Below are 27,464 nucleotides of genomic sequence, written 5' to 3'. Positions count from 1 at the left end.
GACCAATAACACGCCTGCTATCTAGCGGAAGTATTTCGGGCTCTGTCTTTTTCGTTGTTGCTGCTTCCGTCGACATTCTTTTTAGCTCAACAAACTCCATTCATTTTTGAGGGGGAAACTGTAGCTTTGTTTTATAGCATTTTGTGCGTGTTTTCGGCTGACCCGGGATGATTGAGCCAATTAAGAGAGCCGGCGACATGGCGGTGGTTTCCTCCGCCATGAAGCGGCCCCGGATGGAGCTGGTGGCGGCGGCTCAGTCTCAGCAGCTCGTGGCCGCGGTACGGACCTTTAGCTCCTGTGACCTCAGATTTACTTCTTTTAGATAAACATTACTAACTTTATCTCCTAATATTATAGAGGATGATTTGTTAAACGTTTAATATAAACAGCTTTTCTACTTTCGTATCCCTTAAATGTCACATTGTTGATACTTTAATTGCATACATACTGTGACCGAAGTCACTTTATTAGGTACACCTATCCACCTCTTTACGACACAAATACGGAATCAGTTACATGCCAGCATCACAATGCATTAAGGCATGTTGACATGGTGAAGAAGACTTGCTGCAGGTAAAATCGAGCATCAGAATGAGGAAGGAATGGGATTTAAGTGAGTGGCATTGCTGACCATGTCCATGCCTCTATGACCACAATGTACCCATCCCCTGTTGGTTACTTCCAGCAGGAGAATGCTAAATGTTACAAGCCTCAAATCATCCTAAACTGGTTCCTTGAACACGACTGTGTGCTCACTGCAGTCCAGTTTCTCCTCATGGATGTGCAGCCAACAAATCTGCAGCAAAGGCGTGATATTACCACCTCAATATGGTCCAAAATCTCTGAATGATGTTTCTGACACCTTGTTGATTCTATGCCAAGGAGATTTAAGGCAGTTTTGAAGCCAAATGGGGATCCAACCTAGTACTAGAAAGGTTTATCTAAAGTGATTGGCGTGTGTATGTCACTTGTGGGCTTTGTGTTGCACCTTTGGCAGTTTGATCCCCATTTTGATAAACAAGCCTTTTCTTTTCATTGATAAACAAGCCATCAGAAAAGTAATTTAACCGTGATCAAATGCCTGGATATTGATTATAACTCTAAGCAGTTACAATCTGTTATAGAACATGTTTTTACAAAATTCAGGCTTTACAGACTTTTAAAGTTGATTCAACAAAGTACACTGAAGCTGATCTGGGGATACATGAAACTCTGAAAGAACCAGTAGATCTGCTCGTTGCTTAATTACTTAACTAATTATCATGAATCACTTGCAAGAAGTAATCCTCTTTTTAATGCTGCACTCAAACATCATTGTCAAATGTTTTACTCTGCTTTAAAACTACCATATTGCATGGTATCAGTACAGACTCAACAATACTGTCAGATCTGAGTGTATGCATTTACCAGATCATATTTAATGCAATAGGTTTGATGCAGAAACTATAGATCTGTGTGATCCCTGTAGGGCCCTCCACGGACCTCCAGCCTGCAGGCTCCCATCATGTTGATGTCAGGCCACGAGGGAGAGGTCTACTGCTGCAAGTTTCACCCCAATGGAGCCACACTGGCCTCTTCAGGATTTGACAGGCTGATATGTAAGCCGTTGCCAAAGTTAAACTACTTCAACCAGTGGACCAATCCGGATCCCTGTTCCAGTAAATAACTTGTTGTGCACTTTGGTATTTTGCTGCAGTCATGTGGAACGTATTTGGAGACTGTGAAAATTACGCCACTCTGAAGGGTCACAGTGGAGCAGTGATGGAGCTGCATTATAACACAGATGGCAGGTATGGACAACTGTTATAAAAGATGATCCATTCTGAAAAAATTCCTGTTACCCATTTTCTCGAATTGCAGAGCAATTATTTTTTATCACTTAACAAATTCTACATGACATAGAACAAATTTTTAACCATATCACCCCTGCTCGGTAAGCACTTTGTTGGTGTCATTTAAAGAGATGACCACACCTTACTTGTTTGGTTCTGAACCCACAGTTTTATATAGCATCTTGATAAGTGCTCTGTTTAGCAGCGACATATTTTTCTGTATTTCAGCTTGTTGTTCTCGGCAAGTACAGACAAGACTGTGGGTGTGTGGGACAGCGAGACAGGTGAGAGGATCAAGCGTCTGAAGGGCCACACCTCTTTTGTGAACACCTGCTACCCAGCTCGTAGGGGGCCCCAGCTGGTGTGCACTGGCAGTGACGATGGGACAGTGAAGGTAGGTTATTTGTTGAATTAATTTGTATTTTGGCTCGGGTATGTTACTGAAACAAAACACATACTGATCACTCTTTTGCACTTGTGAAGTTGATCATAAGTAAAGTGTGCAATTTTTTGCCTTTTTATTCTTGTCACATTACAGCTTTGGGACATTCGCAAGAAAGGGGCCATCCACACTTTTCAGAACACCTACCAGGTGCTTGCCGTGACCTTTAATGACACCAGTGATCAGATCCTGTCTGGAGGCATCGACAATGATATCAAGGTACTGAGATGAGAGATGCAAAGATAACCAGGGAACATGGTTGCTCTTGCAGTTAAACATGCAATGTTAATGCCAATGACGTATTGAGCCTTACTGAAGTAGATGCCCACACCTGACTCAGATGATGATGCCTAAGATGGTAGAGGTCACAGGCAGTTGATCCATTTGCTTTTATTTAAAACAGGGAAGCAACAGTTATTCCTACTGCTGTTAAAATAATATCACATATTATTAAAGGAGTGGATGAGTGAAGCTGCAGCTTAATGCGTTTGGGCACTTCTAACTTTCGCTAGGACCATCTTGCTGATGAATACCCAATATAACAGCACAGATGTTGTCTTCTATTTATGTGACTGACCAATTTGTCATTAAAGATTATGAAATTAATTAATTAAAAATGAAAGAGGAACAGTAACCTTGTAGTGCTCTAAAACTGGATGCAATTATAAACATAGTCTTAATGGACACCATTTTAACCTTTCAGACTCGTTTTGATTGCAGAAGCATTAAAATATATGCATTAAAGCAGCTGTGTTGGTAATTAGACCTCAATAAAGAATGAGTTAATGTGTGCAAAGAGAATTAATGCTAATGTTGCATCATGACCTAATCGGCATGCTGATTAGTAAATGACTTCTTAACCTACTTTATATCATTTTTAAAACCCTTATTTCAGGAACAAAAATATGCTGAAGGAAAGACAACTATGAGCATGAATTCACTCATTTGACCTCGGTCAACTAAACTAGGAACTAGTTCTTGTTAAGGGTGAAGTGGCGCTACACTGTTTATACCATTTAGTAATTTAAGTTTAAAAAAAAAAAGGCTTAAGCAAAAACATAAAATAAACACCCACTAAATTTAGAGGTACATTAGAAGTGCTTTTTGCACGTCTGCTCTTTTTGAGTAACAGAACCATTTGATATTAGCTAACAGCGGTTAATTAGTCAGCTGCTAAGTAGACTTATTGTAATTTACCAGCTGTAGTTTTAAAACGGTGTTATCCTAATAAAAATGCTGGCCCTCAGTTAGTTTCCACACTATGATTTTTCATGTTTTTTACAACTGGTAATATTTCCGACTTGTTTTGTCTGTCTTGTGAGCGTGGAGAAAATGTAGTAGTCGTGTTTCAGCCAGCTGACCTGCAGGTGAGGAAGGGGCTGAGGTATGTTACTCTATGCTACAAACAGCCAAAGAAAATGCTCTGGTGACACTTTCTCTGATTTTTGTTTCATTTTCTATGCATTCTGTGCCCCTGAGCAGCACAGCTGCAGTGTGTGCTTCAGACATGTCATTTTTCAAAGAAACGTAAACGTAACCTCGTGTGGGTTGTACTATTTTTGGTCCAAATGGAAATAAATCGGAGGGTAAAATAAGACTTAAGAGGTGGTTGTTGGCATGTTGTGCTGTCTGTTCTCTCCTGCTCGTCTGCTCTAATTGCAGATTTTTATTTGGGCTTCCCATCCATCCTGGAAAAAAAAACCATACTTCTACCTTTAACTGACAAAGTAGCACTTTGTGACCAAGTCAATGCACACTATGATCTCAGTAAATACAAACAGAACACCTGGTGGCATTTTAACATTTTAACATTTTTAGATTCTTGGGTTTTGCTGCTGTGTCTAAATAAACACATTTCAGTTCTAGTGAAAAGAAAATGTTATTTTTCTAGTATGCAGTGAAGCTCCACTTATTAGGAACGTTGGCCCTGTTGAGTACACGGATACAATACTGAACTAAACAGAACAAAAACAGTTCAACATTTGATAAAATCCAGAAACTCTCAGGACATTTATAGAATAAAGATGCTTCACAATCACACCGTTCTCTGTAACTCGTGTTTATGTGCCTTACAACCATTGGTTTTGTCCACCATGGCTTTCTGGTCCCTCAAACGTAGTTTCATGTCTGCTATCTGCTCTGATGGTCCATTTAAAGTTCTCTGCTTATTTTCTCATCGTTCAGGTGTGGGACCTGCGGCAGAACAAGCTGATCTACAACATGCACGGCCACGGTGACTCTGTGACCGGGCTCAGCCTGAGCTCCGAGGGATCGTACCTTCTGTCAAACTCCATGGATAACACGGGTAGCGTTGGACTTTATGTGCCTCATGATGCTGTTTGATGCATGGATGAATTTTTGTCTTTTAAATCTTTGTGTGTCTGCGTAGTGCGAATCTGGGATGTGCGACCATTCGCACCCAAGGAGAGATGTGTGAAGATTTTCCAGGGTAATGTTCACAACTTTGAAAAGGTAATCCTGACTTATTAGCAGGGTCTTCATGCCACAGGATGAAGGATTAAAAATAGAAAATATGTGTATAACTTTCTAGCTGTGTGGGGATTTTTAAGTCCCTTCCTCACTCTAACTAGGCGTCAGTTAATTATTTAATCATGGAAACCTAGCCTCCATTCAGATTTTCCTGAACTAATTGCAGCTCTGGATATGTCTCATTGCTAAAACAGCCTGTTGAATGTTTTGCTATTTGTCCAGAACTTGCTGAGGTGCTCCTGGTCCACTGATGGCAGTAAGATCGCAGCGGGCTCAGCTGACAGGTGAGAAGAAAGCTCCCAGACAGCACTGTCACGTTGCTGCTTGCTAGCAACACCACTGCATCGCAGAGAAAAGTAAAGCTTTAGAGTCTAAGATAGGCTTTTTCATTGCATTGAACATAGTTTGCACCCTTCAGAGTAAACAAAATGTGTTTGAAATCCTTTAACTACATACTTTGCTTCTACTAAAAAATAAAAATTCCTAGTAAAATTCCCCACTCTTCTTATTTATTCAGTCTCTTCAATTCTGTTTTCACTATATTGCACATTTAATACACTGCTCAAAAAATAAAGGGAACACTCAAATAACACATCCTAGATCTGAATGAATGAAATATTCTCATTGAATACTTTGTTCTGTACAAAGTTGAATGTGCTGACAACAAAATCACACAAAAATCATCAATGGAAATTAAATTTATTAACCAATGGAGGCCTGGATTTGGAGTCACACACAAAATTAAAGTAGAAAAACACACTACAGGTTGATCCAACTTTGATGTAATGTCCTTAAAACAAGTCAAAATGAGGCCCAGTATTGTGTGTGGCCTCCACGTGCCTGTATGACCTCCCTACAACACCTGGGCATGCCCCTGATGAGACGGTGGATGGTCTCCTGAGGGATCTCCTCCCAGACCTGGACTAAAGCATCAGCCAACTCCTGGACAGTCTGTGGTGCAACGTGACGTTGGTGGATGGAGCGAGACATGATGTCCCAGATGTGTTCAATCAGATTCAGGTTTGGGGAACGGGCGGGCCAGTCCATAGCTTCAATGTCTTCATCTTGCAGGAACTGCTGACACACTCCAGCTACATGAGGTCTAGCATTGTCCTGCATCAGGAGGAACCCAGGGCCAACAGCACCAACATATGGTCTCACAAAGGGTCTGAGGGCCTCATCTCAGTACCTAATGGCAGTCAGGCTACCTCTGGCGAGCTCATGGAGGGCCATGCAGCCCTACAAAGAAATGCCACCCCACACCATTACTGACCCACTGCCAAACCGGTCATGCTGAAGGATGTTGCAGGCAGCAGATCGCTCTCTACGGTGTCTCCAGACTTTGTCACGTCTGTCACATGTGCTCAGTGTGAACCTGATTTAATCTGTGAAGAGCACAGGGCACCAGTGGCGAATTTTCCAATCCTGGTGTTCTCTGGCAAATGCCAAGCGTCCTGCATGGTGTTGGGCTGTGAACACAACCCCCATTTGTGGACGTCGGGCCCTCATACCATCCTCATGGAGTCGGTTTCTAATCGTTTGTGCAGACACATGCACATTTGTGGCCTGCTGGAGGTCATTTTGCGGGGCTCTGGCAGTGCTCCTCCTGTTCCTCCTCGCACAAAGGTGGAGGTAGCGGTCCTGCTGCTGGGTTGTTGCCCTCCTACAGCCTCCTTCATGTCTCCTGGTGTACTGGCCTGTCTCCTGGTATCGCCTCCAGGCTCTGGCCACTACGCTGACAGACACAGCAAACCTTTTTGCCACAGCTTGCATTGATGTGCCATCCTGGATGAGCTGCACTACCTGAGCCACTTGTGTGGGTTGTAGAGTCCGTCTCATGCTACCACGAGTGTGAAAGGACCACCAACATTCAAAAGTGACCAAAACATCAGTCAGAAAGCATAGGTACTGAGAAGTGGTCTGTGGTCCCCACCTGCAGAACCACTCCTTTATTGAGTGTCTTGCTAATCGCCAAAGATTTCCCCCTGTTGTCTATTTCATTTGTACAACAACATGTGAAATTGATTGTCAATCAGTGTTGCTTCATAAGTGGACAGTTTGATTTCACAGAAGTTTCATTTACTTGGAGTTATATTGTGTTGTTTAAGTGTTCCCTTTATTTTTTTGAGCAGTGTATAAGGCTTGTTAAGCTTACCACCTCACCTGGTGGTTGCCTCTGGCCTCACAGTTCATTAGAAATAGCTTTAAGGATGAAAGGTAAAATAAAAGCATCAATCTTTGGAATCCCCTGTTTTTTCTTGAACTGATCAGAATGTAAAAATGCCAGGTTACCGTGATTTAAAAGATCAGATCTTAAGACATTTTTTGTTAACTATATCCTGTATAACTGAACTAAAAAAACAAGTTGTACACAAAATATAAAAAGCAGCTGAATAACCTAGCTGAATTAGAGGGCACACCCTAAAACTAGTTGATTGAAACACCTTTTGATTCAGTGTCGGCATTCTTTCTTCATTGGTAGGGGTCAGGCAGCATGTTACATCTTGACTCGGTTATATTTATCCACTCGCATGACTATGAGGAGGTCTCTTGTCCCACTCCAGTTGATCTCAGGTTTTCTCTCAGATTTAGCTGTGGACTATAGCTAAGCCATTCCAAAACTATCATTTTCTCCCTGTGAAGTCTATACTTGGACTCACAGCGACACTGAAGAGTAAAATCCCTTTTCATCTTCTCCTTTCTAAAGACACCTGAAGGTCTGGGGTCAGAACTGATTGATATTTAGATATGGTAATGATTTTCATCTGACATATTCACCATCATATGTCATTGTGGGACTGATGTTATTTTGGTGCCAAACTTGTCTTTATATAATTGATTTAAGCTGTGTACCTAAGAAGCCTGACAGTTGATACTAGATCAGAAGTTGCATAAAACTAAGCGTTAGTTCAGAGATGTGCATCAGTGACATCATTTTACACCTTCTTAAAGGTGTAGGCATTAATATTCAGAACTAAGACAAGTTTTTTTGTTTAAACTAACGTTGAGTCGAGCTGTCATAATACCTGGGAAGGTTCTGGAGAACGAAAATCTGCTAAGTTTTGGGTATCAAGTGTTTTTCTTTGGGTAAATGAGAAATTCTTCACAGACAACTTATTTAACTCTAAATATGTTGACTAAATAAACTGATGACACTAAAGAAGCATTAAAAAGAAGACTCTTTACCAACGGAGACTTCACAGCAGGTGTTTAACTGACTCCTGTCTAAAGCCTTGGCTGTGGGACTGAAAACAAAGGCTAAAGAGATAAATGACAGTTTGTAAAATAACTAACTGGTGGAAAGGGTTGAGAGCAGCTGCAACATGGCCGACTTACTAAGCTCTTGTGAAAATGCATCTCAAAATATGCTGTTGTTTGGGGAAATGTTTGTATCTCTTAAAATAGAGGATAACTCATCCCACTAGTGAGCAAGTTGCCACATGTTCATATTTATTTCTACTATTACAAATATTAGTGTGATTATTCTGTAATTTGTTAGTCCTTTTTAGCTTTCACTCAGATTTATTGGGGGGGGGGGGATCATCACCTTTCAGCTTTTGGGACAGAATCCCAATTGGAACTTAGGTCAGGACTTTGACTAGGCCAGTCAAACACAATGATATGCTTTGATCATGAGTATACTTTATGTTTAGGGTCTTTGTCCAGCTTGAAAAACTTGTGAAAATTGTTTCATTTTTTCTCCAATTCACAAATTTATGTTGATGTATCATAAAAATCAAATACAGTACATTAACGTTTGTGATTGTAACGTGGCAATAAATAAAAAAGTTCTGACTGGGACATTAAGAAAAACATACAGGATCATAAAATGAGTTAAATGAGTGCATGCATGAGCGAAACATGCAAGCACAAACCTTTCCTAATTCTTCCTGTTGTTCTGAAAATGTACCTTTTACAAAAGGAGGGCAGAAACCAAAGAGTGAAATGGATTCAGTAAATTGTTTCTTTCTGCTGCTCTGTCTCTGCTTACAGATTTGTGTACATCTGGGACACCACGTCCAGAAGAATCCTGTACAAGCTGCCGGGTCACGCCGGGTCTGTCAATGAGGTGGTCTTCCACCCAGAGGAGCCTATAGGTGAGTCACTCAGCTGCTCTCGTCTAAGGTTAGCAGAGTTCTTTAAAGCATCGGGGAAGTGTTTACCTTTAGAGCATAAGCTGACCTCAAATGCAGTCTTGATATGGTTTCTAAATGGATGAAATCTGTTAATTTGATCTGTTTTCTCTCTGCAGTGCTGTCTGGTGCCAGTGATAAACGTCTGTACATGGGAGAAATTCAGTAGTGTGTGTGTGTGTGTGTGTGTGTGTGTGTGTGTGTGTGTGTGTGTGTGTGTGTGTGTGTGTGTGTGTGTGTGTGTGTGCGTGTGTGGGGCCACCCTTGGAAGTGTTTTCTGAGGACTAATGGAGTTTATTTTATACGCTTCATCTTGCCTCAGAAAAACCTCAGGATGACTGTCCGTCACAAAAGCCTCAAAAATTTCCCTTTTTTTTTTTCTTTTTTTTTAACTTTGATTTATTTCTTTTTTTAAATAAACTTTGGTATCGAGTAAAAACAGCTCTTGTCACATTATGTTGTCACTCTGGTGTTTTTCTTTGATGGGGGGAAGATTTACATTTGTCCTGGTCAGCATTTAAAACAGACTCAGTTATTTTTACTTCACTGCATTGTTTTTTATTAAAGAACAATAATAAAACCTTTTCAAACAAGGAAAAAGGAGAAGTGATTTTTGCATGTTTTAAACATGTTTTTTCTCTTTTTGAATCATGGGGTTTTTGCAGTTTGTCTTCATACATGCAGTAAACGGTTTTCTGATTCCCCACATATCTTGGCCCTGGAAATGATTCTGCAGCTTTTCCCACTGGTTACAGCTTTCATATAAATTTTCTACAATAATTTAGTGATTATGTGATTAACGGTTCTCACAATGCCCTGTTGTTTTGGAGAATATTCATTTTTTTTAGGGCATTTCTATTTACAGGTAGAAAAAATAACATAAAAAGATATATTTAATGTAAATGGAAGAATGGGAGAACAACTGCTGAGTGGCAGAACCGTATGGTGATCTCCAGTTTGAGAAGTGTGCTCCAACTATCAGGGGATCATGCTTCAAAGTATTCCTGGAAACATTGTTACCTTAGGGTGATTGCAGAACCTCGGATTTTGGAGGAGCATTGTGGCTTTCATCCTGGCTGTGGTACAGTGGTCCAGATCTTCACCTTTGTGGAACAGCTGGTTGCATCATGGGCATTTGGATCTCCGGTCCACATGTGTTTGTAGGCTCTAGAGAAAGCTTACAATGTCTCCTAATGGCTTTTGTTAGGGTTACTGTTGTAGCATGAAGTACTGAAGGTGCTTTTAAGGTTTTTCTGGTCCATGCATCACCAAAGAAAGAGCAATGTCCAACATTCTCAGCACAAAGTTGAGCTTGTTGCCTTTGTGGGTTGGGCTCCGCCATGGCAGCCCCTTGTTTGCATCCCTTTTTGTGATGGTCATGGAGGGGAAGGTGTTTGTTTAAGGAAAAGGTAAATGGCCTGCACTATTATAGCGCAAGTCCGAGGACCCCAAGGCGCTTTACGCTACAATCATCCACCTATTCATACAGACATTCACACACTAACAGTGGTGAGCTACATTGCAGCCACAGCTGCGCTGGCGCAGACTGACAGAAGTGGGGCTGCCATACAATCGGTGCCACCTTGCCCTCTGACTATCATCAGCCATATGTGGGTTATGTTTATAAACAAGGTCTGTACAATTACTCAAAACAATTTCCATTAGATCTGCAAATTCAGCTAAGCAGAGTAGTCAAGTATCCAGCCAGTACAGGTCCTTCTCAAAATATTAGCATATTGTGATAAAGTTCATTATTTTCCATAATGTCATGATGAAAATTTAACATTCATATATTTTAGATTCATTGCACACTAACTGAAATATTTCAGGTCTTTTATTGTCTTAATACGGATGATTTTGGCATACAGCTCATGAAAACCCAAAATTCCTATCTCACAAAATTAGCATATCATTAAAAGGGTCTCTAAACGAGCTATGAACCTAATCATCTGAATCAACGAGTTAACTCTAAACACCTGCAAAAGATTCCTGAGGCCTTTAAAACTCCCAGCCTGGTTCATCACTCAAAACCCCAATCATGGGTAAGACTGCCGACCTGACTGCTGTCCAGAAGGCCACTATTGACACCCTCAAGCAAGAGGGTAAGACACAGAAAGAAATTTCTGAACGAATAGGCTGTTCCCAGAGTGCTGTATCAAGGCACCTCAGTGGGAAGTCTGTGGGAAGGAAAAAGTGTGGCAGAAAACGCTGCACAACGAGAAGAGGTGACCGGACCCTGAGGAAGATTGTGGAGAAGGGCCGATTCCAGACCTTGGGGGACCTGCGGAAGCAGTGGACTGAGTCTGGAGTAGAAACATCCAGAGCCACCGTGCACAGGCGTGTGCAGGAAATGGGCTACAGGTGCCGCATTCCCCAGACCTGGGCTACAGAGAAGCAGCACTGGACTGTTGCTCAGTCGTCCAAGGTACTTTTTTCGGATGAAAGCAAATTCTGCATGTCATTCGGAAATCAAGGTGCCAGAGTCTGGAGGAAGACTGGGGAGAAGGAAATGCCAAAATGCCAGAAGTCCAGTGTCAAGTACCCACAGTCAGTGATGGTCTGGGGTGCCGTGTCAGCTGCTGGTGTTGGTCCACTGTGTTTTATCAAGGGCAGGGTCAATGCAGCTAGCTATCAGGAGATTTTGGAGCACTTCTTGCTTCCATCTGCTGAAAAGCTTTATGGAGATGAAGATTTCATTTTTCAGCACGACCTGGCACCTGCTCACAGTGCCAAAACCACTGGTAAATGGTTTACTGACCATGGTATCACTGTGCTCAATTGGCCTGCCAACTCTCCTGACCTGAACCCCATAGAGAATCTGTGGGATATTGTGAAGAGAACGTTGAGAGACTCAAGACCCAACACTCTGGATGAGCTAAAGGCCGCTATCGAAGCATCCTGGGCCTCCATAAGACCTCAGCAGTGCCACAGGCTGATTGCCTCCATGCCACGCCGCATTGAAGCAGTCATTTCTGCAAAAGGATTCCCGACCAAGTATTGAGTGCATAACTGTACATGATTATTTGAAGGTTGACGTTTTTTGTATTAAAAACACTTTTCTTTTATTGGTCGGATGAAATATGCTAATTTTGTGAGACAGGAATTTTGGGTTTTCATGAGCTGTATGCCAAAATCATCCGTATTAAGACAATAAAAGACCTGAAATATTTCCGTTAGTGTGCAATGAATCTAAAATATATGAATGTTAAATTTTCATCATTACATTATAGAAAATAATGAACTTTATCACAATATGCTAATTTTTTGAGAAGGACCTGTACTGTAGGTACTAGATGTTTAGAACTGTTTGAGTTGATTTTGTAAATACCCATTTGAGAGCCAACTAAAACCTATTGGTCTTGCTGACATGGGTCGTTATAGTATTTAGTCATCCCAGCTAAGTTGAATAAAAGCAGCTTGTTGTGGGCCCAGTACAACTACCCATCCAGCCCAAAGAAAGCCCATAAGGAACCCACAAAAATTAATTAGCTAGTGTCATGATCAGACTCAGAATTTGAGCAAAATATACAGTGAAGATTCGAAAGAAAAACTTCTAAGGACCTTTAGAGAGATTGGAGAACTGTTGGTCAAGACCACTTTTAAAGATCACGAGAAGCTCTGGCTCTTCGGTCAAAAAAGATATTAGGAGTGTTGGACATCTTGCAAGCTTTTTTATGTGGCAATTTGACTAGAAATAAATTCCTCAAAGTCTTGCATACATGATTTTAAGAAGGGGCAAAACAAGTTTAACACAATCTAAGCTAAAGACAGATCAGAAAGAGGACCTATCTAATCTGTCTGAGACTCAGAAACATAATGTGTGCATTATAAAAACAGAGGCTAGTTTTGCAGATAATTATGTCCTCTCCGTTTGTTCACTTTATCAACTAACATGTATATGTACAGACTGACTGTAATAACTCCGATATTACATGATGGGTGCTTTTTTTCCATGGTCATGAAGCAGTCATTATCTACTATCAGTATTTGCTGACTTAGCCCACTTTATTGGACAGAGGGACTGCCTGGGCTCTGGCGTAAATGAATCACAGCTGTTAAAATGTATCTATTATTTCCCCTCTGAACAATAATCACAAACTGGACTCTCGTTGGTCTGAATCCACACTGATATTTGTGATAACATGCTTAATTATTCTCCACCTTTAGTTGAAACTCTCTGATCCTCATGTGATTGCTTAGGTAACAGAAGTGGCTCCTGAATGTTTTCAAAGATGGTGGCCAGATGGTGGCTACTGTTAATCTTGGGGGTGGCACACCAAAAGCCATAACAGAAATTCAGCAGATAATTTCTGCTGTCGTCAGATATCAGGGGGAACAGGCATTGAACATGGAGAAAAATGGATGCACAAAGCCATGAAAAGTCGAGAAGACTGTCAGCATTTACAAAGCCATCTTGCTCCCTATTAGTGGATTTCAATATAGCCTTATTCAGTCTTAATTGATGGATTATAAAAAAAACACCTTGTCATGGCCAAGGTATTGCACAAGAAGAATTTCATAATAGATAAAAGCAAAGAGCAATGAAACAGAAGACTGACTTCCACATTTTCAGAAAGATTTGAAATTAGCAGGTATTTGTTTCATTAAAAACATAGATTATGCACTCAACCTCAAATGTCTCTATTAATGCTTACTGCACATGACTCCACTATTGAAGAAAAAGTGTTAAAGCTTGCTCAAAGTTTGTCGTAGAACATTTGGAAAACATGCATGTGCATGAGTGGGTTCTCTCCGGGTACACCTCCTCCCACAGTCCAAAAACATGAATGTTAGGTTAATTGATCTCTCTATGTTGCCCTAAGGGGTGAGTGTGTGGTTCTTTGTACTACATGTCTCCTTTTTGCCCTGTGATAGACTGGCAATATTCAAGGGTGTACACCGCCCTGCAACCCAGCAATGATAGGCAGTAGACAATGAATCGATGGGTAAACATTTGAAAAAGCCAAAGAAAGGTTGTGGGAATATAGTCTGATTAAATGAGACAAAAAATACATTACTTGGATGTCATTGCATACTCCATGTTTTAAGGTTAAATGCTACTGCACATCGGCCCAAAAACACCATCCCGGCAGTGAAGTTTGGAGGTGGGAACATCATGGTGTAGCGTTATTTTTCAGCACATGGTATTGGAAGTGTTCGTATAAATCAATTTGAATCAGTTTATAGCTCCAATTAAGAACAAGGACTTATGAATGAGCTTTACAAGGCAAACAGGTCCAGCTTATATCAAGAAATATATAAACCTGTAGCATTAGTACTCACATGCCATGTGCACAACTGGTGGTGCATTTACTGCAACTCAAAATTGTAGCAATAATCCGATAATATTACCCAATGTCATGCTACACTATACAGGCGATCACTCAGCTTGGCATGCTGGATGCTTGAAACTGAAAGCAAAACCCATGGGATGTCCAACTTTCTAATTAATTTGGATAGTAGTAATCTGATCACCATTCATAAGAAGAGTGACCGGAGGGTATGTTCCAACTACAGGGGGATCACACTCCTCAGCCTCCCTGGTAAGGCCTACGCCAGGGTATTGGAGAGGAGAGTCCGGCCGATAGTCGAACCTCGGCTTCAGGAGGAGCAGTGTGGTTTTCGTCCTGGCCGTGGAACACTGAACCAGCTCTATCCCTCAACAGGGTACTCGAGGGTTCCACATGTGTTTTGTGGACCTGGAGAAGGCATTCGACTGTGTCCATTGTGGTGCCCTGTGGGGGGTGCTCCAAGAGTATGTACAAGCGGAGCAGGAGTTTGGTCCGCATTGCCGGCACTGAGTCGGACCTGTTCCCGGTGCATGTTGGACTCCGGCAGGGCTGCCCTTTGTCACCGGTCTTGTTCATAACTTGTATGGACAGGATTTCTAGGCGCAGCCAAGGGCCAGAGGGGGTCTGGTTTGGGAACCAGTGGATTTCGTCTCTTCTTTTGCAGATGACGTGGTCCTGCTGGCCCCCTGTAGCCAAGACCTACAGCATGCGCTGGGGCGGTTCACAGCCGAGTGTGAAGCGGCTGGGATGAAGATCAGCTCCTCCAAGTCCGAGGCCATGGTTCTCGACCGGAAAAGGGTGGCTTGTCCTCTTCAGGTTGGAGGGGAGTTCCTGCCTCAAGTGGAGGAGCTCAAGTATCTCGGGGTCTTGTTCACGAGTGAGGGAAGAATGGAGCAGGAGATCGACAGACGGATTGGCGCAGCTGCCGCAGTAATGCGGGCACTGTGCCGGTCCGTTGTGGTGAAGAGAGAGCTGAGCTGAAAAGCAAAGCTCTACATTCCTACCCTCACCTATGGCCATGAACTTTGGGTCATGACCGTAAGAATGAGATCCCGGATACAAGCGCCTGAAATAAGCTTCCTCCGTAGGGTGGCCCATCACTTGAAGTTGTCATTAGCAAAAAAGGCTTTTATGTTAAGAATTAATTTCACTGAACATGTTCACTACTTATTCTCTGTGTCATTCCACTATATAACACATACAAATAATTTCAGAACCAGTTTGTGTTGATGTCTTTATATGCATAAATTGTATGGTTGTTACTGACATTTGCTGTGAATGTCACCTTAATAGGATTATAAGCAATATATTTATATTTAATACATATAAAGGGGTGGCAATAAGGATTAACCAGTAATTAAGTAAATAAAGTTACTCATTAAAGCTTGGTCTGTCTTCTTTTAAGTTTATAATTACCAAACATAAATAAGACACTTTCTGGGTGATGGGGAAGAAAACTGAAGAGGTGGCCATTGCCCCCCACTCCCCTTTGGAGTTCCTAGTGTTTTTAAACGCCTCTGCAGAATCCTCACAGCTCCTCCCCGAGGTGGGGGGGGGGGGGGGGTCTATCGGTGACTGTAAACCCCCACCCCCTCATCGCGCTCCCTCTCTCTCCCCCCGGCTCCTCTTGCGCTCGCCCCGGCACCGATTGTTGACAAAAGACGCTGCGAGACGGAGACAGACGAGGCCAGAGTCGGTGCTGGTGAGTAGATCTACCCGTCTATTTGATTTTTTTAATCCAGGTGGCAGATCGGGCAGGGTGGGATCCCGGCAGGGACGATCCGAGAGAAACCCGCCGTGTAATCCAGGCGGGCTGCTTTGTGTCCGCGGCGGTGGAGCCGACCGTAGTCGTAGAGCCAATGCGTGGTCGACCCCCTCCTCTCCGCCGCTCCCCCTCCGTGTGATCCACTATCATATGACGTTCATTTCAGTCTGTAGCCTGGGGCAGGTTGTGACAGCTTTCCGTCTCTCTTTGTGCCTTTGTGTGTGTCCCCCCGCTCCGGAAGGTGTGGCCGAGGTGATTTGGAATCGGTCGGACCTCGCAGCAGCAGGCCGGTTTGAAGCGGACTCCCCCAACACCTCCTTGCTTCTCCTCAACTGTCCCTTTCACCTCCTGAAAACATCACCGCGACTGGAATTTTGTAGACAAAAGCGGAGGCTAGAGATGGATCAGCCACTGTAAGTGGAAACGCCGGAGGAAGCGGTGGCGGCGGCCTCGTACAGGTCTGTTCATCCCGGGAATGGTGTGAGCTGAGACGGCCAAGCAGTCTGGATCTGACCGGGGACTCATCGTTTCCCCGGAGCCTCCGCGGCTCAAAGCCGCGACCCGAGCCCTCCAAAATGGGGAAGTGTGACGGCAGATGCACGCTGTTGGTGATCTGTTCTCTGCAGCTGGTAAGTGAGCATGCTTTTATACAGAGCCGGTCCAACTCTGCATGGGGCCCTAAACACATTTCATAACTAACCTCTAGCTCTACTAATGTTGCTTTGATTAACTCAAGTTCAAATCCTTGCAGTTCTGCAAATTACATTTAATGTACGAGGTATATATTAACCTTTAAACTCTAATAAAGAAATAATAGTAAGAAAATCATGTAGCCTACATTAAAAATATAGCTGTTTATTAGATGCTTTTGACCAAATATCTATCTAAATGTAAATTTTGTTACATTATTATTAAATTGTATGTTTACATCTGTACATATGGAATTCTAATAACAATATGTTTCTCCTTGAAAATTCAAGCTTAGATGCAGTTTTTATTTTGTTAAAGTAAAATTAAATCAGGAATAAAGGCAACACACCTAACATATAAAATATGCTTTTAAGTATCACCAATGATACACACAATTTTGCAAGTTGTTCTACAAATCATTATATATATATATATATATATATATATATATATATATATATATATATATATATATATATATATATATTATTATTATTATTATTATGTGCTGTATGAGTCTATTAACAGACGTTTTTTAAAATAATATTTTACTTTCTGTAACCATTCCAACATACAACTTTCACGAAGACTCTTCTTCTTAAAGGTGCACACAGCCATCCTGGACTTCTGAATAACACTGGTGCTTCTGCAGTAGTTAGATGATCCAGTAAAGGGCAGAAGACAAGTCTATTCTTGATACAGAAGGTTTTTGAGGAAAGTTACTTTTTTAAAGATCTGGATGTCTAACAAATCCATGTATCAAAATGGATTCATTTGGCATTATAAGGTTAACAGCATTCGTGTCAATAGTTTTTCCTGTCGATTTAAGTAGTTTGTCCTTCTGTTGTTGAGGTAGAAAGTTGAGCGTAAAAACACCTGGCTTACTTCTTATACATTAATCTATTGAAAACGCTTTTTACTCATTAAAAAGCTGTTGCAGTGTAACTACACAGATTTGCATGCAACATTTTACATTAAGGACCAAAAATTTTGTTTTGGACAATTACCATTGATATTTCCCCCTCGTTGGTTTGGGAGCCCCAAGCAGCTACTTAGTTCACTTTTTGCCTTGAGCCGGCCCTGTTTTAATACACGTGTGTGTTTGTGTGTCCACAGCTGAGGCTGCCTGTCTAACAACCAAGATATAATTAGAGTTGCGTGCTACAGACACACACATTGTAATCATACATTTCTGTCCAGCCTCCCTGTACAGTCACACACTCATACACACAAAGCTTTGAGCTGCAGCTGCTGGGGCGCCATGTCACATTACAGGCAAGGCTGTGGTTCCCTGAAGAGAGGGAAGCCTCTGCATGTTGGTGTAGGCACAATCCTGTGAATCTTAAAAAGAGCTTGCTCATGGTTGTATGGGACCCTAAACTGAATATAATTTTGGGCCCCACTTCTTGTTAAAGTCACCAGGTACCACAGCGCCATTAATATGTCATTTAAATTGTCCAGGATTGATTTTTTTCATGTTGTGTGCATTTTAACACCCTTAGTTTCATAGTTCTTTAGCATACTAACAGAAATACTGATTGAACTGATATTTTGGTGATAATTAGTTTCTTGGGAGTTGTTCTGAAGTACACCCTTTCAATAGAGACATCATAGACTTGGAACCTTTGCTGTCTATGGCCCCCTACTGGCCCGGGGGCCCAAGACAGCAGCTTAGCTAGACTAGGGTTTTCCTTTCCTTTAGCTCCTTGTGGACAATTAGGCTCAAATTGCCCCAAAGCAATGGTGCAGAATGTATGCCACTGATGCCTGTTGATTCATATTTAACACATACCAAGGATCATTTTGAAAGCAGTTTGCTGCCATGAAGTTATGACAAATGGTGCCTAATTTAGCTAAATTTCTTGCTAAACAGATATAAACCCATCTTTATATCTATTGTCAGTGCTATATTCAAAGGACCAATCTCCACCGAATTTAGAATCTGTTACACAGCAAAAATGATATTTAGGTTTTATATTATTGTAAAGATATTCAGGTAGTAAGGTGACAAGACGTTCCTTTTAAAACGTATAATTAATGTTTAATAATCATAACCTGCTGTGGATGTGTCTAACAACCCAGTTAGAGCTGCTCATTGTGGCCATTGTTTGCTGTGCTGATGAGTTTTTGTGCAGCAGAGGGATTTGGCCCATAGATTCTCATTAGTTTGGCCCAGCTATTTCTTTTCTTTTTTTTTTTTTTTTTTTGGAAGGGGTGGTCCTCTTTACAGTCCCTGGACTGGCTGGTGCTCCAGGCAGTTTCCATGGTAACAGCTGCAGCAGCCCTGTGTATGTGTGTGTGTCCCTGTCAATGTGCGTGTGTGATACCTTGATTAAGTGAGGACGGTTTGTGCCCTTCCATGCATTTGATTATGCCTCTTCTAATAGGCCTTTGTGTTTTTTTCTAAACCTCCATAGGTGGCTGCCCTCCAGAGGCAGGTGTTTGACTTTCTGGGCTACCAGTGGGCTCCCATTCTGGCCAACTTCCTGCACATTATGGCCGTCATTCTGGGCATGTTTGGGACTGTGCAGTTTCGCTTCAGATACCTCATTTTTGTGAGTGCCTTGTACCCCCACAACCACCACCAGGATTGCACATTCTTGTTACTGAACTGTTTTAATTTCACACAAACAAATTTGATTGGATCTTTTTGGCAGTATGCAGTGTGGCTGGTTCTTTGGGTTGGATGGAACTCCTTCATCATTTGTTTCTACCTGGAAGTGGGAAAGCTGTCTCAGGTAAAAACAATGGTTTCTGCGAGTCTCCATTAACACCTGTGTTGCTTTGAAAAACACCCTTTTTATGCTACTTCTCAACTTCTGAAATCTTATTTCAAGAAACAAAACTTGCTTTGAGAAAGTATGGTGATTAGCATAGAAAAATGAGCAGATCTTTCACCATTCAGTATCGCTGTCATGACACCAGAAAATAATCAGAAAACAGTAATAGTTTGGTTTGTAATAGATGTGTCAGGTTAGTCCAGCATAATTAGTTATCTCAAAATTTTGCAAATAACTTTAAACACTGACACTTCAAAATTCTAAAAGGAGCAATTTCATTAGACTACCGTGAACATCAATTCATATTTTTGTGGAAGATGGCAGTATTAATTTTTTTTTTTTTTTTATCCACAACGATTTTCACCCTGCTGAAAACTTGATAAAAACCTATATTGAATGACTAAAACTAGGATAAAAATGACATTTGTCATGAGTAATATAAGATTGGAGAGATAAAAAACCTAGTTAGTTGTATTCAAAGGCGGGATGAGTTTGAAAAACAGCCAATGAGATTTAATCTTGGGTAGATAGTGGATCAGGTGATATAGTATTCCCCTAAACATTTTAAAATTTTATAAATAAATTTATTTTTTTCAGGTCAAACAGGCTTAATGGTAATTTTTCATGTACACTTTTGAAATCTGATCATTTCAGCTGTTGAGTGGGCAAATTTTACCTTGATGGTTCAGATTTTTGCACTGCTTTCAGAGTTTTTTAATTTAATAAAGAATTTGAAAAGTTAGAAAAATGAAATTTTAATTAATATTGTTTCAAATAAAAAATTGTCTCTGTTGTATCAGATTCCATTCTAGGATGGAAATTGCATCTAGGTTTAGAACAAAGAAACATTTTCATTAAACTGATCTTCAAAACACATTCAGCCTGGTTAGGGCATTTTGAACAGAATCGGACCTACTCTTCTGTAAAATCTTTATGTTGTGTGGAAAATGGTCTGTGACCAATCGGATGCTTTCCGTGTGTCCAGAACAGGGACTTTCTCATGACTTTCAACACTTCCCTCCATCGTTCGTGGTGGATGGAGCACGGCCCCGGCTGCCTCGTGACGCCAGTGCTGGACTCTCAGATGGCCCCTGACGACCATCACGTCATCACGGTGTCAGGATGCCTCCTCGACTACCAGTACATCGAGGTGTTGAGTTCGGCCATCCAGATCCTTTTGGCTGTAAGTATCTGACACGACATAAAATTGTGTACAATTTGCTTTTGTATTTTAAGATTTACGACGCCTGATGTCTTTGAAAATTGAGGCTAAATCAAAACATGCGCTCCATTTGAAATGTCTCTAATTTCTCGACAGCTCTTTGGCTTCGTGTACGCCTGCTACGTTAGCAAAGTCTTCCAGGATGACGAGGACAGCTGTGAGTGCTCTCTGATGGTCTTCTAGTGTCTCCTTCACTTTATCAGGTCTACTTCACCTGCTGTCGAGGATTTTCTTGTGGGGGCTGGAGGATGCTAAAGATGCTATCTCAGTTTTTCTCTTGCATGAGTCATGCTTAGAGATCTCAGAGCCCAGGATTCCCTCTGGGCGATCTGAGCTCCCCATCTGTGGGGGGGTCTTATGTGAGCTGGAATACTCCCACCACAACAGTGGCCGTCCGTCGGGGAGGCCATCTGTGTGTCTGGCAGGTCTTTCTCATTGGGGGTTTTATTCCCACTCAGTAAGACACAGGAATTGGTGTAGGACATCATATGTTTGATGTTTTCTCTGTGAAGTCGGAACAGATTTGCTGTTCTACGAATAATGGTAATAGCATCCATCAGTATGTATCCTCCTCAATATTATATTTTGTATAGGTGTTGATAAATGGCCCCATCATCCTCATGTGTAATTTAGATACAATATATAAGCAGCATGGACAAATATTATTTATGTAGATGTTTTTTGATTTTTTTATCACGATCGAATGTATTGGTCTTCACATTTATTGGTGAAATCCTTGAAATAAGTATTTTTTTTGTATTGCAGCACTACAATCCTTTGTTATTATTACTACCATCATTTTAGTACATGTATTCAGTGACCGAAAAAAATCATTTTATTTTTTATTATATTTCTAAACCTGAATGAAACTAAAACATTCTTTAAATGTACTTTTAATTTGTAATTCATGACTTCTGTTTTCCCTGGAGTGTAAATATGACATGGCACAGGTCCCTTCCTCTTCACCACTTTATAAAATGGGAAAAAGAAGAGAACATGACATTCAAGTGAGGCAAGAAGTTGATCAGAGTGTCTAGGATCTTTTAATTAGTAATCCATGAGCTGTTTCCCTGGGTTAGAAGCGTGTCTACTAGCTACTCCTGAAAATAGGAAAGAAAAGAGAACATACCAATTAAGTAAGGCAGACGTTTGGCCTAAACTCGAGTGGCTTGTTCTGTCATCTTTCCCATTTTATTTATTTTATTATTAATACTCCGGTGTAACAGAGGCCCATTCTAGACCTTCTTCAAAATGGGAAAGATATAAGAACATTCAATTAATGTCCATATCCAGTGGCAAAGAAGGCTGGAGGAGGAACCAAAGTTATCCTGCCACAGCGCGCAGTGAGCAAGATGCTAAAGAAGGTTTAAAAAACTGTTCAACTGCAGCAAAAAGTTGCATTTTGTGAACACCAGCTCTGCAGACCATCACTTCATTTGAAGGTTTTTGAGCACCACTTTTCCAAGGGTGCCAATACTTCTGAAGGTTGCTGTATTTTGATGCCAGCAGGTTTACAGTGTTGCTATAAATACAAGATAAAATCAGACTACTTAATGTACTTTCATTTAGAAATAGATTGTGATTAAAATAAAGCACTGGGTAAAAAGATAAGGCTTAAGACAAAATAAATGATGTCATATTTTTCTTTTTTTTTTTGCCTTTTGTAGTTGATTTCATTGGTGGATTTGACTCGTACGGCTACCAGCCACCTCAGAAGTCCTCTCACCTGCAGCTACAGCCTCTTTACACGTAAGTTGAACTATATCACATTTTGTCACAATAAAACCACAAAGGTCTTTTGTTGGGATTTATAGAACTGACCATCATAATGGAGTTAATAACTGTGAAACAGAAGGAGAATTAGTCATGCCTGTTAAAATCGTTTGCAAATAAAATGGGAAAATTGTGCATTTCTATTTAGGTAACCTTACTCTGATACCTTTTAATAGAAACCCAGTCAAACAAATTGTCTTTAGAAGTCACTTAATTAGTAATCAAATTGTGTAATGTAATCTTAATATAAATCCAGCTGTTCCGAGAAAGTACCAGAGGAACATTAGAGAAGGAAAAGCCTCATGAAGACCAAGGAACTCAACATACAGGTCCTTCTCAAAATATTAGCATATTGTGATAAAGTTAATTATTTTCCATAATGTCATGATGAAAATTTAACATTCATATATTTTAGATTCATTGCACACTAACTGAAATATTTCAGGTCTTTTATTGTCTTAATACGGATGATTTTGGCATACAGCTCATGAAAACCCAAAATTCCTATCTCACAAAATTAGCATATTTCATCCGACCAATAAAAGAAAAGTGTTTTTAATACAAAAAACGTCAACCTTCAAATAATCATGTACAGTTATGCACTCAATACTTGGTCAGGAATCCTTTGGCAGAAATGACTGCTTCAATGCGGCGTGGCATGGAGGCAATCAGCCTGTGGCACTGCTGAGGTCTTATGGAGGCCCAGGATGCTTCGATAGCGGCCTTTAGCTCATCCAGAGTGTTGGGTCTTGAGTTTCTCAACGTTCTCTTCACAATATCCCACAGATTCTCTATGAGGTTCAGGTCAGGAGAGTTGGCAGGCCAATTGAGCACAGTGATACCATGGTCAGTAAACCATTTACCAGTGGTTTTGGCACTGTGAGCAGGTACCAGGTCGTGCTGAAAAATGAAATCTTCATCTCCATAAAGCTTTTCAGCAGATGGAAGCATGAAGTGCTCCAAAATCTCCTGATAGCTAGCTGCATTGACCCTGCCCTTGATAAAACACAGTGGACCAACACCAGCAGCTGACACGGCACCCCAGACCATCACTGACTGTGGGTACTTGACACTGGACTTCTGGCATTTTGGCATTTCCTTCTCCCCAGTCTTCCTCCAGACTCTGGCACCTTGATTTCTGAATGACATGCAGAATTTGCTTTCATCCGAAAAAAGTACTTTGGACCACTGAGCAACAGTCCAGTGCTGCTTCTCTGTAGCCCAGGTCAGGCGCTTCTGCCGCTGTTTCTGGTTCAAAAGTGGCTTGACCTGGGGAATGCGGCACCTGTAGCCCATTTCCTGCACACGCCTGTGCACGGTGGCTCTGGATGTTTCTACTCCAGACTCAGTCCACTGCTTCCGCAGGTCCCCCAAGGTCTGGAATCGGCCCTTCTCCACAATCTTCCTCAGGGTCCGGTCACCTCTTCTCATTGTGCAGCGTTTTCTGCCACACTTTTTCCTTCCCACAGACTTCCCACTGAGGTGCCTTGATACAGCACTCTGGGAACAGCCTATTCGTTCAGAAATTTCTTTCTGTGTCTTACCCTCTTGCTTGAGGGTGTCAATAGTGGCCTTCTGGACAGCAGTCAGGTCGGCAGTCTTACCCATGATTGGGGTTTTGAGTGATGAACCAGGCTGGGAGTTTTAAAGGCCTCAGGAATCTTTTGCAGGTGTTTAGAGTTAACTCGTCGATTCAGATGATTAGGTTCATAGCTCGTTTAGAGACCCTTTTAATGATATGCTAATTTTGTGAGATAGGAATTTTGGGTTTTCATGAGCTGTATGCCAAAATCATCCGTATTAAGACAATAAAAGACCTGAAATATTTCAGTTAGTGTGCAATGAATCTAAAATATATGAATGTTAAATTTTCATCATGACATTATGGAAAATAATGAACTTTATCACAATATGCTAATATTTTGAGAAGGACCTGTACAGCTCAGAGACAAAGATGTGGAAACGTTTAAAGCAAGTTTAGGTTCTAAAACAATTTCCCAAGCTTTGGACAAGTCACAGCACTTTTTAAGCCATCAATAGAAAATGGAAGGGGTATGGCATAACTATGGTTGCACAATATCAGAAAAAGCTAAAAGAGACTGGAGTAGAAGTTTCCCTTCCAGCAGAATGACGACCCTGAACATACATCCAGAGCTACAATGGAATAGATTGGACCAAAAGCATGTATTAGAATGGTCCAGTCAAAGTCCTGACGTAAATACAACCAAGACTCTGTGGCAAAGCTTGAAAAGGAATTTTCAGAGATCCTCTCTATCCAGTCTAACTGAGATCGAGATATTGATCGAAAAAGAATGTGGTAATATTTTAGTCTCCAAAGCTGGTGAGAACATACCCCCCAAAAGATTTGCAGCTCTAACTGTAGCAAAACGTGGTTGATAAAAATACAGCAGTTTACTTTTCTATCAGTTCTATTGAATAAATTAACATCTATGTATTATTTCTCTTCCACTTCATAGTTATGCACTGCTATATGTGGCTCTATCACATAAAATCCCAATAAAATACAGTGTTTTCATTATATCAAAGAGAATTTTACCATAACTCTGACAACTCGCTATGATCTCATCCTCTCCTCCCAGGGCTGGTTAAGTGTTTGTAGCGCCCCCTCGAGGCCCAAGCCTGAAGTTGTCACTGTGGATTGAAAGAAAGAAGCGGCAGGTCACCACCCCCTTAATTACACTCACTCTTTTGTGTCACGGTTTAGCGTGAGAAGCAGACTTTGACCCTGGGGAGGAGAGAGGTGTGAGTATGTTTGCGTGTGTGTTTGTGTCTGAGGAAGGAAAAACAGCATCAGCCCTGAAACAAACGTTGCAGAGCTCAGGGACGGACCAGCATGCCAGGTGAAAGAAGAGCTGGAGGGAACCAAGAGAAGAGAAGATTCACAAAAAACTGCCAGCACTAAACGCTTCCTCCTGAGTCGGCGTGTGTGTAACGTGATTGTGCAACTCTGAGCTGGTGCTTTGTGGTTGTACTCTGGACTCTATGACCCCTTGGCAACCTCTGTGTTTGTTTGTTTTTCTTGTTTGGGTGAATGTTCCTGTGTACGCATGTCTTTTGAGGGGTGGAGTCACGTAATAAACCGAGGCACAGCTCGTACCTGTTGTTGTTTTAGAGTGTGATGTCCAGCTAGAACAGTCCTGCAGCTTCCTCTTCCCAAAGCCGTCTTTCTTTCTTCCCATGCTGCTGCAACTGCACACCTCAGGCCTAAACGAGGGCATCAGCCACAACTTCTTAAAGGATCATCCTTGCATAAATTGGCGTTTGTTCTAATATGAAATAACTGAACAAACAAGCAATCAAAGTGTTAAGTCTGTCGTGCAATAATCTCACAAACATCAAAAAATAAAAGGTGCCAATTTATATTTCGTTTCCAGGAATATCAGGTTAGCCTATTGGGCATGTTTAGATCTGATTGCTTTGGGATGAGGCATTAGTGTGTCTTTTTTGTGGGGGTGGGAAGGAGTAGCGTGCATGTAAATAACCAGCCGATGATTGTTTTGTTGGTTCCATTTTCAAAAAAAGAGCGGGGTCACATTATGGAGGGTGGGGGGATTACAAGACTTTGTTTTTCTTTAGACCTGTTTCCCTCGTTCTCCTTTTGTTGTACATATCCTCATGTTGCCTTGTTTTTTTTTAGCCATTTTGCAGTATTCTTGTTTGTTATAACAGTAAGATATTGAGTCGAGCAGCTCGTTTATTGATTCTCATCTGGATGAAGGAGACTTTCTGGGAAGTTCTTTGTTTTTTTCAATAACAAATGAGACAGAAAGTGAGAATGAAGGAGACAGGTATGCGGTGCAGACCCTAATGGGTGTAAGGGTAAAGTTTGAAATAATAAAATAACACTTTCTACTTTAGATGTGACTTCTGTCGTCATCTGCAGACACATTTGTCTCACCAAGAGTGTCAAAAGATTTAATAAACTGAGTTCTGTCACAACTGGTTTTGTTTCAATATTCACTGTCTGAGACTGCATCCCATTTCACTTCATAGCCCTCATTGTTGGAGTTGGACCTCAACCTTGTGTATCTTTGCAGTATTGGGGAAAGGAAGGAAATTAAGAGATAAGGGCTATGCCTCTATATATACAGGTCCTTCTCAAAATGTTAGCATATTGTGATGAAGTTCATTATTTTCCATAATGTAATGATGAAAATTTAACATTCATATATTTTAGATTCATTGCACACTAACTGAAATATTTCAGGTCTTTTATTGTCTTAATACGGATGATTTTGGCATACAGCTCATGAAAACCCAAAATTCCTATCTCACAAAATTAGCATATCATTAAAAGTGTCTCTAAACGAGCTATGAACCTAATCATCTGAATCAACGAGTTAACTCTAAACACCTGCAAAAGATTCCTGAGGCCTTTAAAACTCCCAGCCTGGTTCATTACTCAAAACCCCAATCATGGGTAAGACTGCCGACCTGACTGCTGTCCAGAAGGCCACTATTGACACCCTCAAGCAAGAGGGTAAGACACAGAAAGAAATTTCTGAACGAATAGGCTGTTCCCAGAGTGCTGTATCAAGGCACCTCAGTGGGAAGTCTGTGGGAAGGAAAAAGTGTAGCAGAAAACGCTGCACAACGAGAAGAGGTGATCGGACCCTGAGGAAGATTGTGGAGAAGGGCCAATTCCAGACCTTGGAGGACCTGCGGAAGCAGTGGACTGAGTCTGGAGTAGAAACATCCAGAGCCACCGTGCACAGGCGTGTGCAGGAAATGGGCTACAGGTGCCGCATTCCCCAGGTCAAGCCACTTTAGAACCAGAAACAGCAGCAGAAGCGCCTGACCTGGGCTACAGAGAAGCAGCACTGGACTGTTGCTCAGTGGTCCAAAGTACTTTTTTCGGATGAAAGCAAATTCTGCATGTCATTCGGAAATCAAGGTGCCAGAGTCTGGAGGAAGACTGGGGAGAAGGAAATGCCAAAATGCCAGAAGTCCAGTGTCAAGTACCCACAGTCAGTGATGGTCTGGGGTGCCGTGTCAGCTGCTGGTGTTGGTCCACTGTGTTTTATC

The 27,464-nt window shown here is 41.5% G+C and overlaps 2 protein-coding genes across 2 annotated transcripts; both read left to right on the top strand.

Moving 5' to 3' along the window:
* Positions 1 to 22: 22 nt before the first annotated feature.
* Positions 23 to 9,491, top strand: snrnp40 (small nuclear ribonucleoprotein 40 (U5)). The gene is made up of 10 exons (XM_047383398.1): positions 23 to 278; positions 1,469 to 1,598; positions 1,697 to 1,790; positions 2,061 to 2,226; positions 2,371 to 2,493; positions 4,459 to 4,579; positions 4,664 to 4,746; positions 4,987 to 5,048; positions 8,758 to 8,861; positions 9,017 to 9,491. The coding sequence occupies exons 1-10, from the start codon at positions 168 to 170 to the stop codon at positions 9,064 to 9,066; spliced, it is 1,044 nt and encodes a 347-aa protein (XP_047239354.1). The 5' UTR covers positions 23 to 167; the 3' UTR covers positions 9,067 to 9,491.
* A 5,961-nt stretch (positions 9,492 to 15,452) lies between these two features.
* Positions 15,453 to 26,382, top strand: nkain1 (sodium/potassium transporting ATPase interacting 1). The gene is made up of 8 exons (XM_047383402.1): positions 15,453 to 15,890; positions 16,195 to 16,582; positions 19,061 to 19,198; positions 19,301 to 19,381; positions 20,409 to 20,606; positions 20,742 to 20,802; positions 22,313 to 22,394; positions 25,019 to 26,382. The coding sequence occupies exons 2-8, from the start codon at positions 16,529 to 16,531 to the stop codon at positions 25,026 to 25,028; spliced, it is 624 nt and encodes a 207-aa protein (XP_047239358.1). The 5' UTR covers positions 15,453 to 15,890; positions 16,195 to 16,528; the 3' UTR covers positions 25,029 to 26,382.
* Positions 26,383 to 27,464: the final 1,082 nt, after the last annotated feature.

Source organism: Girardinichthys multiradiatus, chromosome 13 (genome assembly GCF_021462225.1).
Source record: "Girardinichthys multiradiatus isolate DD_20200921_A chromosome 13, DD_fGirMul_XY1, whole genome shotgun sequence".
Taxonomy (NCBI): domain Eukaryota; kingdom Metazoa; phylum Chordata; class Actinopteri; order Cyprinodontiformes; family Goodeidae; genus Girardinichthys; species Girardinichthys multiradiatus.
The sequence above is the reverse complement of the archived record's forward strand: the minus strand, read 5'-3'. Positions and strand labels throughout refer to the sequence as shown.